General features: G+C 33.2%; 1 protein-coding gene across 1 annotated transcript; it reads right to left on the reverse strand.

The window, feature by feature from the left end:
- Nucleotides 1-1760: 1760 nt before the first annotated feature.
- Nucleotides 1761-4233, reverse strand: LOC106351572 (WAT1-related protein At1g70260-like). Its single transcript, XM_048761296.1, has 7 exons — nucleotides 3901-4233; nucleotides 3745-3807; nucleotides 3141-3257; nucleotides 2800-3055; nucleotides 2546-2704; nucleotides 2312-2463; nucleotides 1761-2218 (listed from the first exon to the last, which is right to left on the reverse strand). Exons 1-7 carry the CDS (start codon nucleotides 4098-4100, stop codon nucleotides 2038-2040), a joined length of 1128 nt encoding a protein of 375 aa, XP_048617253.1. The 5' UTR covers nucleotides 4101-4233; the 3' UTR covers nucleotides 1761-2037.
- Nucleotides 4234-15808: the final 11575 nt, after the last annotated feature.

Genomic DNA, 15808 nt, shown 5'->3' on the forward strand with positions numbered 1-15808 from the left:
CTGTGAAACTCGGTGCAAATGGATCCACACATGCATGTCAACTGTTACGTTTTCAGTACTGGTGAACGGAGAGCCCTCAAAGCCCATCATGCCAACTAGAGGAATAAGACAAGGTGACCCTATTTCACTTTATCTTTACATTATATGTACTGAGGGATTATCTGCGTCAATCAAGAACAACATTAGATTGCACCTTCTTCATGGATACAAAGCATCAAGAGGAGGTCCATCAATCTCCCACTTATTCTTTGCTGATGACTCCTTAGTATTTTGTAGAGCAACAGAGGAAGAATGCCAGACCCTAATGAACACGCTTAGCGAGTGCCAAAGAGCCTCGGGACAAGCCGTTAATTTTAGCAAATCTGCTATAACTTTTGCCAAAGGTATTTCTCAAAATATTCAGGATAATCTCATTAAGATGACATGAATAACAAGGATAGGAGGTTTTGGGAAATACTTAGGGCTCCCTGAGAAAATAGGTCGTAAGAGAAAAGATGCCTTTCAGTACATTAAGCAAAGAATTAGAAATAAGCTTGATAGTTGGTATAATAGGTTCCTAACTCCGGCAGGAAGGGAAGTCTTACTGAAGGCAGTAATAACGGCTTTACCAACTTATACAATGACCTGTTTTCTTCTTCCAAAAGGGTTAATAAAAGAAATTACGACTATTATGAGGAACTTTTGGTGGTCGGGACAGAAAGATACGCAAAAAATACTTTGGGTTAGTTGGAAGAAGATTACTGCATTAAAACAAGAGGGGGCGGGTCTAGGGATCAGATATTTGGAAATATTTAATTTAGCTATGCTAGCCAAGCAAGGCTGGAGAATCCTAAGGAATCCATCCTCCTTGTTGACGAGAGTGTTGAAAGCTAAATATTTTAGGCATACTGAATTTTTGCAGGCTCCTATCTATAACACGTCAAGTTATGCATGGCGGAGCATACTGCAATCAAGAGTAATCCTCCAAGAAGGAATCAAATGGGTAGTGGGAGATGGAAAGAAAATAAGAGTGTGGGAAGATAGATGGCTCCACTCACAACCAGCCATTCCAGCTCAAGGAGATGGTCAAAGTTCTTTCTCGCATATAAAAGTCCAAGACTTGATGCTTCAAGGAGCCAGAGAATGGAATGTGCAGTTGGTTAATAGCATAATGAGGCAGGAAGATGCAAGATATATTCTGAACATAAGATTAAGTTCAACAATGAGGCAGGATACTTCAATTTGGAACTATACAAGTACAGGCGAGTATAGTGTTAAGTCAGGTTACTATCTATGCAATCAGTTATCCACTATTCAAAGATCAGGGCAGCAGGAGAAGAGGGGACTAACGGTTGACTTGAAAAAGTGTTGTTCCAGTATATGGTCACTGTCCTTACCGCCAAAGATTAAAACCTTCTGGTGGAGAATAATGCATGATGGGCTACCTGTGGCTGAGAACTTGAGAAAAAGAAACATAAAAATAGATCATGCTTGTCAAACTTGTGGAGAGCATCCTGAAACTCAAGATCACATGCTTTTTCAGTGCAGGGTGGCAAAGGAAATATGGGCATTGGCTCCTACAAAATTTGGCAACGAGGAAGAAATGCAGCCTCAATCTCATCAAAATGTAAGGATGCTTATTTCCTTGGTTAAAAGAGATAAAAGATAGCTCCTTAGCTTTTATATAGCTCCTTGGCTTCTTATGTCAATTTTTATACATGTAAAATGATTAAATGATATTCAATTTCTCGCATCAAACAACTTGTACAATATGTTAGATATAACACCGGGAATTCAATATCTTATCCATGACACGGAGGTTATTCATAACAAAATTTAAACATAATAGAGAGCTTTAGATATCCAAAGACATGCATTTACATTCAGTGGATTTTGCTTTTCGGACCAAAAAGCCTACTTCAGCAGTCTCCCATTGACACTGACGACATACCATACACTCTCACACGCATTTTTTCTTATTTACGCCATACAAATAAAGGGCCAACAAGTATTAAAGAGACCCTCATTTTCTTCTTAAGAAAATATATAATACATAATTCACACAGGACTTTCTTCCTGATTAATAAGCAATGGAGCTTTGTTTTCATCTTCTTCGTGAAGATGCATAGGTTTAATGGCTTTTCTTTCTTCCATTGGATTTTGTTTTTCTTCGGTTTCCTTCAGTTGTCCCCAAGAAACTGAGTAATATCCAACACCACCTATGGCTGCTCCTAACACACTGCATTCGTGTACCAAATATAGACTTAATACTCATGCATAGTAATCACATGCGAATAAATAAAATCGATTATTGATGAATATGTTCACTGACTTGCCGTAGCGAAGACTGTTGACGAAGAAGCTGGTGCCAAAGACTGTTGCCCAAAAGATACCAAAGGGTTTGAATAATGGTACGTAATATGGTCCTTTCATTTGGGCACACTTTACTTGTATGCTTGGTCGTATCACATTTCCGAATATTCCCTGTTTTTATATCACACATCATGATAGGTTTGTGAGCTATTGATAACTTGCTTCTTTTTCAGTATATAATTTTTTATATTACCGTGGCGATAATGAGGAAAAGATCGAAGTTAGGTTCGATCTTCCATGCACTTAGGTCTCTTTCCATAAACAACGAGAATATTATACACTGAATAGTCCCGACTATGCTGTAAAACGAAGCCACTTTCATAACGTGTGGATACTTTTTGACCGTCCCTGTCTGCCAAATATTATAAAAAAAGTTGAGCTCAAAATCGAATAACATGCACAAAGATGGTCTCAGTATTAGATGGTTTATATTATTGTTGAACATACCTGAATAACATTGAAGAGGGAGACAGAAAAAAAAGCGGCGGCCAAAAAGATACAGCCGAGGAACCAATTGTTGGGGATGGTGTAGTAGACCAAGAGTTTAGGGATCGATTTAAGAAGACGAGTTGGGGAAGGAGACGAAGCTGGTCTTATGAAGGGACCTTTGTACATTTCTTCAACAAATGCTCCACTAAATGACATTATTGTTCCCAACACTTTAGCCCTCGTGCTCGTGTTTCTCCAATCCAGCTTGCTCCTTCTATATAAACATAGGTAGGTGTATAATGTATTTGGAGATAGTTACAACTACGTAGATTTTGAAATGGTGAGGATAGATGGTTTACCCAAGAATAAGGTTGAGCAAGAAGGAGAAGGAAGGAATGAGTAATCCCATTGCACATACCACTATGGGTGAGCTGAAGCTTAGTCCCACAAATGCCAAGTTTTGGAACAGAAATATCCTTCACATATTTAAAATGTTTCAATACAACCAGTGTATGTGTCTATGCATGAATAACATTTTAAGTACGTTAAAAATGCATACTAGCACTAGCACGTGTGTGCTAGCAAAAGGGCAACATAATTAGACACAATGCCATGCAATATTTTATTTATTTTTTATTAATAACAAAGAAAACATGGTGTGCGATGTATGCGCTCACAAAGAAACGTCACGATGTTGGAAGATACCATAAAATATCTTTAGGCCTAGTTGTTAAATTATAACCGATAAACGGCACGCAGTTTTGGAAATCCATGCATAATATTCATCAAACCATTTGCTGGTTGATACGTATACAAGGCTTCGTAACATATATCTCGTATTATTCTCTTGGTTTTAGTTAGGACCGTACCTCATATTATTATATTCCAAAGAAACTATTGGGAAAGTCTGGCTCCTAAAGTCTATACTCTAGATTTATAATAAACAGAGATCTATGTACCCACCCGGTGAAACCTAAAAAGAACACACGGACGAGGAGTGGCCGAGAAAAGATAGATTCTTCAGTTCTGCATGAACATCATCAAATGAACCAAAAACTAAAAGTGATTAGTGAGGACGTATTATGACTATTATAAAGTATATGGATCACGTAGGCTAACCTGTCATTCCTGTGGAAGAAGAAAGAAAAAGGAAGCAAAAGAATAGATCCGAAAGCATTTGTGTACACAACGAACACAAAAGGACTCATCCCTCCCGTTATAGCCGTTTTGGCCATTATCGTAAGAGCAATGGTGCATGCCTCCATTATCACCATTGACACAAACGGCACAAACGTTTCCTTTCTACCCTTCACCTCCATCTCTCTCCCTTTTAAAATTTTAAAACAGCACGGCGTTTAATTCCTAGCTCCAAGGATCTCGGGAAATCTAGAAAGATGTGGAGGGAGAGAGAAAGAGAGGTGAAGAAGATACGAAATTACTGGTTTAGTTCTCTAATCATATATAGAGGGAGAAGAATTGTCATTATCTATTTTTCAGATATAACCTTTCACGAAGAGGTGAAGCTACTTTACTATCGTGATGAAGCAACACGAGTGACTCTACCGTTGCACTAAGGGTAGAAGCTTACGTTATATTACTTTTTTATGTATCAGCATGTGTTTAAACATATATCCAAATAGTGTGATGCTATCTAAATTGATCATTTTATTTATGTAGTTACGTCGCGCTTCGTCTTATAAGTATTAAGAGAGCATGATTATTTTGAAAACGTACGTAGGTTTTCCTTATATATCGTCCGACTTAATTATTATCTTACGCCCATTAATTGGAGACCGATGTTATCATTGATATAATTCCGTACACGTCATGATATAATTAAGCATCCTAGCTTCTCATATTATAGTGAGGGGAAATTGAGTGATTCAGTGTTTGTTTCCTACCATATTGATTAAAAGTCATAGATATTATGAAGATTAACAAATGATATATCTAACCTAAGCGAACACTATTAGTTTGTATTAGACATCATAAAGTTCAAATCATCCATCAATGAAAATAGTATAGCATCAAAACCATTCAAACACAACTTCATATCTAATAATCAAGATGACTGTATATTCACAAAGGCCGGAGATTAGAATAGAATGCCGACTTATAGGTGGGCGAAATGAGAAGAACACTACTTAGTGACTAGCCCATATGTTTTTTTTATACTAGCACATATGTTAGTAGTAGTTATATATTAGGATTAGTATAATAATTACATTACACTCTTAAACACGAACATCGATTAGTGATATAGTAACATGCGTCTCACTGCATCGCAAAACTCTTTCTTCCTAACTTAGTCCCTAATTGCGAACGTGAAGTAATATTTTAAGCGCAAAAAATACCAAAAAGAAACGACAACGCTTTGGCTGACATACGCAACGTAGAATCTTGTAATTATACAATCAGCAAATTAATTTATACTCTTGGCTGCGGTTGATTAGGGACCCATATAAGGAAAATATGGAGATGATGGGGTCCAAATTGAGTAATGATAAAATTGATGACTCGACAATTTATTAAAGAAGAATTGAAGAAAGGTGTCATTTCTCGTCAACCCTCCGTTAGACTCCAAGTATTTGGTACTGTAATGGTTAGTGGATTCAGATTCATCCAAGAAAAATGTTAGGTTATGATGATGGTTCTACGTTATTTAATTTCTTCCTAATTCCTAAATATTTTGGTCTGACGCTAGGCCGGTGAGTTTCTGATGATGCTTATGTAGACTATATACCCATTCATAATGTAAAACAATAATTCATTGATTTGAATATCATGCAATTTCGAATATATATACAGACATATATATACATAACTGAATATTTTCATACAATGGTAAATGCGGTAATATCCTCAATTAATACGTTAATATTAGATATAAATTGGTTTTCAAATGGATTTAGAACTCTGACCATTTGTGTCAAATTAAGTGACCATACGTTAATTAACGGACAAATCTCCAAAATAGCATCTTTCTAAGTTTATATCACAAAAATAACACTCAAAAACTAAAATGACCAAAATAGCACATTTCTAAGTTTATCCCTTGAAAATTTTAATTTTTTTATTTTTCAAAATTTGAAATCTTATCTCCAAAACCTCATTTCTCAACTCTAAACCCTAAACCCTAAACTCTAAACCCTAAACCCTAAACTCTAAACCCTAAACCCTAAACCATAAACCCTAAACCCTAAACTTTAAACCATAAACCCTAAAATCTAAACCCTAAACCCTAAACTCTAAATCCTAAACCCTAAACCCTAAATCCTAAACTCTACCCTTTAACTCTAAACCCTAAGTTTGTGACTTTTGATAAAACATTAAGTGGTATTTTTGTGACTTTTGACCTTGAGTGCTAGTTTGGGAACATAAACTTGATTTAGTGCTATTTTTGTCTTTTTCTCTTAATTAATGATGAAAGCAATTTATATACTACAAAAATTCTTTGGATTAAAAATTGTATAATTTGTTCGGTCACGCCAAGAACAAATCAATTTATTTATCAACATTATAAACATGTTATTCTATTGACTATTGTACTGCAAATATTTTTAGTTCAACAATTAATTAGAAAAAAAAACAAAGCTGATTTTTTGTTTAATATAAATACCAATGTGGCTCTTCAATGTGGTATTAAGACCAGGCTATGAGCTAAATTTGGTTAGGTTTACGCTTTGAATACAAGAAAACAAACAAATATTCATATGAAAATTGAGTATAGTGAAGCAAAAATGTTTTGTTTTGTTTGGTTTCTTTATTTATTTTTGTGTAGGATATGCTTGATCTTGCTCATGTAGCTTGCGAACTCGGGCGTTATAAGCTAGACTTTGACATCAGCTTTAAAAGCATAGAATTATTCTTTTTAAAAATTTATTTTGATCATCAAGATATTTATTTTTAGTTTCTATTAGTGTGGACTAATTTGTTTTTTTGAACTTCTGATAAAAATATATTTAATTTTGTTCAAGTTAAAATTGAGTTGAAAAATATAATACGCTCACATTGTTAAATTTTTGTACTTTACTATCATATTTCAACAATAATAGAATTTAATAAAATGTTTGTTTAATAAAAAGTGTATTTTGTTTATGCACTGGCCGGTATAATAATTTTAAAGAGCGGGATTATCTTTTGTTGACATATTTATTAATCTGTTTGTTTGTTCATTAATTTTTTTAGACCTACGCGTTTAGTTTTGGTTACAATTTGTTTCTTTTTTTATTCGGTTATGTTTTGGTTTCCGTTTTTTGTTTCTAGTTTAAGCGATATAGGAACCTTTCAATTATTTATGAATTTGGATTTTAGTTATTAGTTTTCAGTTTGGTTTGGATAACAATGTTAAAAACCAGCTAATATTTTAGTTCTCTGTTCTGGTTCGATTTCTGTTTTTCAGATAATTTTCAATAATTTGTGTAAAAATCAATTAGGGTATCAGATAACTCGGATAAATTAGATGTTCCTGATAAAAAAAATACTTGGGTGATTCAGTTCTATCTGGAAATTATGATAATCTTAAATATTTGGATAAAAATTAATAAAATAATCTGATATTTTTGGTAGTTCGGTTTATAGGTAGTAATTTTAGAATATTTGATAATTGGAAAATAAATATTTAATATTTTTAGGTACATAAACTATATCGTAGTACCCATTTGATTTTTCGGTTTGGTTCTGATTTGGTTTCCGTTTATCTGTTTCAAAGATACATGGACCGTTCATATATTTCTAAACATCGATTTGGTTTCGTTTCATATTTTTTGCTTGGTTTCGTTTTTGGTTCTGTTTTAATACTATATTTTTGGTTCTCGATTTGGTTAGAACAAAACTAAATATAAAATTGTATATATTTAAGAGAAATAAAGGCTTAAGAATACTTACATTCTCATATGCGAAGATGATATCCATAGTTTATCATGATGTAGGAATGTATTGCTTATATGAGTGTTTTTTTTTGTTGGAATTGTGCTGTTTAAAAATCTTTAGGTAAGTTGTATTTATAATTATAGTGTAGCTCAAAATTTTTAGAAGGTCAACAATATTCCAACGAATATTTGTATAGATACAATGAAAGTTGATATATATTGTGGATTCAATAATTTAATAATCGTAACAATAATTTAAGTTTTTTTTACCAATAATTAAGTTCATATATATTAATAGATAATATAATATTTTAATATATTTGTAGATTGTAATCAATACCAAAATCGTGGAGCTAATAATATTTTTGTAGATTTTCTTTTATTTTATTTTAAATTATTACAACATTATTATTTGAAAACTTCCTTGTTACAAGTTTCTCATAAGCAATATCTTTGGTGATTTAGTGTTTTAATATTAATACTTAAATATATATGTTGTTACTACAGAACCTTTATGAACACTATTATCCTTCCAAAATATTTCTTCCATTCCTTAAACTGTAACCTCAGTTCTCTAACCACACTCTTATGACTTATGAGTTCTTGTATTCCTCATTTCCAGAAACTGAAACCACAATTTCTTTTTTCCCCAACACTACCTAAGTAATCAGAACTCATTACAGAGCCAAGTATCCAATAATAGCCCAGAGATTTGTTGAATAAAGCTGCAGAGTTTTCCAAGTACGGCTCTCTACTCTGAGATTTAGATGAGATCATTCCCCCGCCGACTTAATCGCAAAAGAGTCATAACAAAATCGAAAATCACCATCATCCCCTACAGTTAAACCAAAGAACCTTGAAAAGACCTCAAATATGGATATCCTCTTTAAAAAAAAAAAAGCGAGTCTCAATGCATCTCGAAACCTATGAATAGAAGCTTAAAATCTCTTATAGTGCCAAAAATCTTCAAATGAAATCTCTATTTTGCTTTAGCTTCACTTGGGTTTGGACATCCCAATCACTGATCCGAAGTTTTACCACACGCTAAACTTTACGAAACCCCTGTCTCCTTGTAAACGTGAAAGTACCTTTGAGATCACTTTTAATGGAAGTGATTCTCGTATCTTCACCTGGCCTTAATAATGCAACCAGAGATTCTAGAAAATATTGATGCTCAGCGAAAAGATCTCTCAACATCCATTAACTCGCCAGAAGACAAGGACAAACCCCCTGAAACACCAATTGAACCTCAAACAAAACCTCTGTCGTCAACTGTGAGGAAACCTTACAGAAATCGCTTTCGTAATCACTTCGTGCAAAACCCCTAACTTTGATCTTCATCTTCCTAGAAACGTCAAACATATGGTTACGATTGATATCGCTAATACAAATAATATAGATAGTTTTCATTTAGGCTTTTATGATTTAGTTGAAATGCCTTGAGAAATAAGGCAATATTTTGTTCGTTGGAATAAAAAGATTTCGTGGCATATACTATTTAACTAAAAGTATAGGTTTAAATAAAGAGAAGTTTACTCAAATATACAATATTTTAGGACAATTGACTAGAACCATACAAATATTTTTTTTATTACTGACATTTTTTAAATACCAAGCGTGCCCTTTTTTATGTTATGAGAAGAAACGTATTTACAAAAATGTCATTACTTTTTAATGCCACATAATCAAAAACCCGGCGCCACGTAGGAATTCAGTTCTGTGTTTTTATTAAGTCGGCCGTAAAGAGCTATATACGTCGTTACGGTTGAGTTATTGCTACGTTGCGGCTGAATTAAACAACGCGGCTGACTTAAGAGAAAACGGCTGACTTAAGAACATAAATCAGCCGTTAGTTACGGCTGATTTACAGAAATCTGGCTGATTTATGGGATAATGGCTTACTTACGTACACAAGTTACGGCTGACTTATACATCGGCGGTTTGATTTCTGTAAAATTTGGCTGAGTTGTAGTTAAGACACGGCTGAGTTATGTTTCCACGGCTGGGTTAATGAACATCGACTGGCTGAGTTATTGAATTTACGGCCGACTTATGAGATGTTGTTACGGCTGAGTTATATGTAATCAGCCGTCGTTGGATGAATTAATAGTAAACTCAGCTTATTTACGGCTGACTTATTAGCGAAAGATTAATTACTAGAATATCATTTGTTTGACGGCTGATTTATTTGACGATATGGCTGACTTAAAATTTTCCATCCTAATTACAGCTGATTTATTAGCGAAAGATTAATTACTGAAATAGTATCCACGTTTCGGCTGACTTGCATTGTACATGAGGGCTAATTTATTTAGGCTGAGTAATATATTCGTTTGGCGGCTAACTAATCGATTTTCCATGTCATCCGCCATGTCATCACTAATGTCATCAATTCGGATTTGCCATGTCATCACTAATGTTACAACAATAAAATAAGGGTCTATGTTTTTCTTCATTCTTCATCTTCTTTATCTATCTTCTTCAACTTATTCTTTATCTTTCTTTGAGATCTTATGGTTCTGGTAATTATTGTCTCCGCAACTGGGTCTGAAAACATAGATTTTTTAAAATTGAAAATCTGAGACAGATCTACTACAGTCGTCGTCATTTTCGATGATGGTCGATTAAAGAAGAAGCTTCCTCTCCTCCAGTTTCATGTATGGCGGTCCTATATCCTGTTGCTCCCTCTCTCATTGGATTCGTCATCTTGCAGAAGAAAAAAGACTCAAAGAGAGAGATAAAGAAGCCAAGTCCCGTAAATTGTAAGAAAATAAGAGAGTTGAACAAAGAAAATAAGAAAATGAGAGAAGACGAAGAAGATGATGAATTTGAAAGCTGAGTTTATATGTTTGATGACTCAAATGGTGCGTCATCTGAATATGATAACTTTAGTTCATACATTAAGTCTCCAACACATACGTTATGGCTGAATTATCCTTACGTTACGGCTGAGTTATGCATACGTTACGGCTGAGTTTATAATTTTTATAACTTTATAGTTTTAGGGTTTGAAGTTCAAATTTAAGAAAAGATTTAAGTTTTAATATTGTTTTCAAATGATTAATTTTATAATTTTTATAACTTTATACTTCTATAGTTTAGGGTTTGAGGTTCAAATTTAAGAAAATATTAAAGTTTTAATATTGTGTTCAGAGTTGAAGGAATGAGTTTGTTCCCGCCCAAAATATTTTGTTCCCGCCCAAAATACGAAACGTCGCGAAACAAATTACACTAGACGGCTGAGTTATAGGACAGCTGGCTTATATCATTCAGATACGTTACAACTGAGTTATACATACTTTACAACTGAGTTATGCATACATTACGGCTAAGTTATAATCAAATTACGGTTGAGTTATGCATACGTTACGACTGAGTTTATAATTTTTATAACTTTATAGTTCTATAGTTTTGGGTTTGAAGTTCAAATTTAAGAAAAGATTAAAATTTTAATATTGTGTTCAAAAGATAAGCTTTATAATTTTTATAACTTTATAGTTCTATAGTTTAGGGTTTGAGGTTTAAATTTAAGAAAATATTAAAGTTTTAATATTGTGTTCAGAGTTGAAGGAATGATTTTTTCCCGCCAAAACTACGAAACGTCGCGAAATATATTACACTTAACGGCTGAGTTATAGGAATATTACGACTGGCTTATACGTTACGGCTGAATTATGCACACTTAAAACTGAGTTATGCATACCTTACGGCTGAAATTAATTATAAACCAAACCTAATCTATAACCTAGAAACAATAAAGCTTGCAGCCGTGTCGACAAAATCTATGCCTAACTAAACCACCGCGTGTTTCTTCCATATCACGAGAGCCAGGAGGTCATTATTGTCTTCTTCCTTCGCTACCGCAGTCTCGTTACCACGAGAGCTCCGACGTCTTCAAGCCACACAACGGTTTTGTTATCTCCTCCACCATCAAGCTCATCTGCCTTATCCACCTTCTTCTAGTAACAAGAACAAATTCAAAACACAGAGAAAGAGCGAGAGAGATTGAAAGAGAGAGAGGTGACCAGTGTGGTGACAAGCGGTGGTAGTGGCGACTACGGTGAAGATGGAGACCGGCAAAAATGGATCTGAGAAACAGAAACAAGGACGACGTTGGCAAGTATAGATGGCGACGAGCTCAATATTTGTGACGACGGCGAAGACCAGTTTTCTTCAACTCTTTTTCTTTTTTCTCCGACAATCTTCTTTTCTTCTTTGACGTTTTTCTTCTCTCACTTCTAAGATTTACAAACCAAATATACTAAGGCATAAGAAATGAATGATAATGTATGAATCTCTCTTGTTTACAAGACAGAAAGTGAGAGAGATGAAGAAGATCTGGAACTGTAAAGAACTCTCGAAAGAAAGAGAAGAGGAGAAGGAGACGTCAAATAGAAGAGAGAAAGTGAAGAAAAAAAATGCATTTTAAACCATTAGATCAAAACTAATCAATGGTCAAGAATTGTAATCCTTGTACTAAAAAATCTAACCAATGAGAAAGAAGTTAGAAGATAACCACTAGATGGATTTGTAGCCCTTAGATTAAAACAATCAATGGTTAATGTTTTAATTTTGATGGTTAAAATTATATTTTATATTAAAGTGTATTTTTGATAAAGCTTTAAATTTTAAAACTTGGATTTTATGATTATATGTTGATTTTTTGATGTATGGTTTAAATATGAAGTTTAAAGTTTAGGGTATATAACTGAGTGAGTTTAGGGTTTGGTATATAGTGTTTTGGGTTTCGATTTAAGATTTAAGATTATATTTTTAAATAACAAAAATATTAGAGTTTTAACATTTGTAGTTAGAATTTATGGTAGATGATTAATTATTTTTTTTAAAAAGTAAGTTTAATATTTTATGGTATATGTCAAAGCATGTGGTTCAAGGTTTAGGGTTAAAGGTTCGAAATAGATATGGTTTTAGATAATGTTTTGAGAATATTTAACTTTATAATTTTATATTTAATATTTGTAGTTTAAATTTTAATACATTATAAAATATTATATTGAAAATATTGAACCCTTAGACTAAAATCAATCAATGGTCATGAAAAAAGTAATATAATTTGTAATTTTAGTTCTTTTCAATTTGTTTTAAAAATTGCTTAAAACTTAAAAAATGTAGTTACAATCAAAATTTTTAAATCAAAGATTTAAACCAAAAATTTTTAAATCAAAGATTTTTAAATGATTAAAATTTGAGTTTAACTCAAAACTATAAACGTAAACTTTAAACCTAAACCTTAAACTTTAAATAATAATAAAAATATTGGATTTAATGTTCAAAGATAAACTTTAAATTTTTATAACTTTATAATTATATAGTTTATGATTTGAGGTTTATATTTAAGAAAAGATTAAAGTTATAGTCTTGTAAGTCAGAATTGTATAAGTGATTGTAAGAGAACATATATCTCAAGATAAAGTTAAAGTCTCAACTTGAAGTTTAAGAAACTATACACATTCAGTTGATTTATATTCACTTGATATTGATAAGATGATCTTCAATATAACTTCTTAAAGTACTTGAATTCAGTTTTCTGATTTTAGGGTATGTTTGAGGTATTGCTGATTTATATAAACGATACGGCTGAGTTATCTAAATGATACGGCAGAGTTATCTAAACATTTTTTTATTTTAGGGTATGTTTGAGGTATGACTGAGTTATGTAAACGACACAGCTGAGATATATAAACGACACGGCTGAGTAGTGTAAACATAGCATAAATTAAACACACAATACATGAGTGAGTTATGTTTTTTACATAGAAAACCAAAAATACAGGTTTTCTGCACCATTCCGGTATTCGTCCATGTATCCAAGCTTCAGTGAACTCCTCTGTGTCGTCTCTGCTGAATCTGTCACTTCTTTACATCTCCTTCATTTTCTTTTTGTTCAATTTTCTCTCACTCAGATCTGAAAAAAAATTAGATTATTCAAATATGGGTATGAAATCACATACAAACTTAATTAAATACATCCCACAATTGTCGATCTGGGTGTTTTTTGGAATGTATTTGTCTTTTCTCCTCGGAATGCACACTTCTTATAGCTAGGTTTTCGGAGATTGACGGAAAGTAACTCAGCCACAACTGCATATATAAACGAAACTGCATATATAAACCAGTCGTAAAAGAAAATTAACTCAGCCACAATCCCTGCTCTAAAATGCGCTCTACGCGGCCGGAAACTCGCTCGAAAATCGTGTAGCGACCGGTGGCCGTGGCGATTCGAGATGATTCGGTCAACTACTCGGAAAAGGTTAAAAGTTCATTATTTTCTAGATGTTAAGCTTGAAATCTCAATTCATGGTAAAGATCTATCATATTTTGATTAAAAGGAACAAAATTTGTAAGAAAAAGTGAAGAAATGGTGAGAAAAAAAAATGAACAGCCGCTGGTGAGAAAAAAAATGAACAGCCGCTGTAAACTCGTAAGTGATATGTTAGGGACGAGGACATTTCGGTAATTGTCATTTTCATTAACCTAAAACTGAAAAATGGTAAAAATTGACTTTGTAGCTCTCGAACCTGCACGCTGTAATATTGGCAAATGATACCAGCCACTAGACCAAAGGCCACCAACGTTATTCACGTACATATTTAATATACAAAACTTCAAAATTATATAAAAGCTTCAAAATTCGTCCCTGATTACTCCCCGCATAATCTTCGATTTATCGATTCCGCTCTAGGCCCTACCCGTCCGCACGCGTTACGCCTAGCGCAATTTTGAACCTTGGCCACAACATAAATTAAAACTCAGCCACAAACTCGAAAAACGCAGCAGAGAAGATGATTTCGGGAGATTACAACGAAAAATATTTTGTAAAAACGATCGGAGACGATGATTTCGGAGAAGACGATATCGGAGAAGACAAGACAGAGAGTTAGTTCGAGGAAGACGGAGTAAACACAATGTCGATGACGATTTCAGGGAAGAGGCGATTAGAGTTTTTTTTAGTTCTTCTATGAAGTTGTGTTGTTGTTGTGTTTTTTTTCAACGTTATGTAATTAAAGAGATGGTTGATTGTTTTCTATTACTGATGTGAATACTTAATTAGTGATGTGGATTTAATGTTTAAAAATAATTTCAATTAAAAAAAACTAACCAAATGCTCTTATTGTCATTTACTAAGAGTATCCAAACACTCTAGTAATTTTTAATAGATGTATAACACTCTAATAATAAATCAACTTTTTTTATACAGTCTAGTAATTTTCTCTTAAATAAATGCAGTGGCAAGGTTATCCAATTAATTTGAAAATAAAAGGACACTTTAAAAAACAGTCTTCTGTTTTAATAGTAGTATTGATAAAAATAACAATTTACCACTCTTTTTGAAGTGCAAAATAAATAAAGGAAAAAATCACGTGATAATTGTAGAATCAATAAACAATTTTTTTAAAACTTTCAAAGAATTAACGCACCACCCATCATATTAAATAGCGTTTACAAACCGAATCAAATCAAAGAGCGTAGAAGTTTCATTAGCCATGTACGGTCAAGATGTTACAACTTGCTTTCCACTCGAGGAGAAAGAATACATTGGTCCAAAGAACTGAAAATACATAACCAGGATTGTACCGCGTATGTACCGGACATATACTAATGATTCATCTACTCATCGGAAATAATTTGTATTAGTTCTCTTTAAAACATGTGTATAGTTTAAAATTATTGTGAAAATTTTATTTGCTTATAATAAGATATCAGTAACAAAAGTAGGAAGTAAAGGACCACAATTACATAAACTGTTGTCTTTTATCTCTAAAGAGGTAGGACCAGCCATGGTTGCAATCATGTGCATCTGAAAGTGGCAACTAAGCTGATTTTATGCAATTGTTTGTTTGCGTCCTGAGTAGACTCGCTTGCATAAGCTGATTTTATGCAAGTGTTTGTTTGCGTCCGGAGTAGATTTTATGCAAGTGAATTAGTATCTTACATAAGCTGATTTTATGCAAGTATTTTTATGCAAGATACTAAACCAATAAAACCATCCGGAGTAGACTCGCTTCTCCTTTCCTGTGTTCTTTGCCCTTGTACCACTGACAAAAAGCCTTGGCTGAAACTCTGAGATACATTAATGACTATGATAAGCTTTGAAGATAGCAAGGATCTTTAGTTCAAAATGAAATTACAATCGA

This window comes from Brassica napus, chromosome C6 (genome assembly GCF_020379485.1).
Source record: "Brassica napus cultivar Da-Ae chromosome C6, Da-Ae, whole genome shotgun sequence".
NCBI classification, from domain to species: Eukaryota; Viridiplantae; Streptophyta; class Magnoliopsida; order Brassicales; family Brassicaceae; genus Brassica; species Brassica napus.

Coding starts and splice junctions, on each gene's coding strand:
- LOC106351572 (XM_048761296.1), bottom strand. CDS start 4,100: ATGGAGGTGAAGGGTAGAAAGGAAACGTTTGTGCCGTTTGTGTCAATG. Junction 3,258..3,744: donor TTCTTTTTAGGTTTCACCGG/GTGGGTACATAG, acceptor AAATATGTGAAG/GATATTTCTGTTCCAAAACT. Junction 2,219..2,311: donor AACAGTCTTCGCTACGGCAA/GTCAGTGAACAT, acceptor ACACGAATGCAG/TGTGTTAGGAGCAGCCATAG.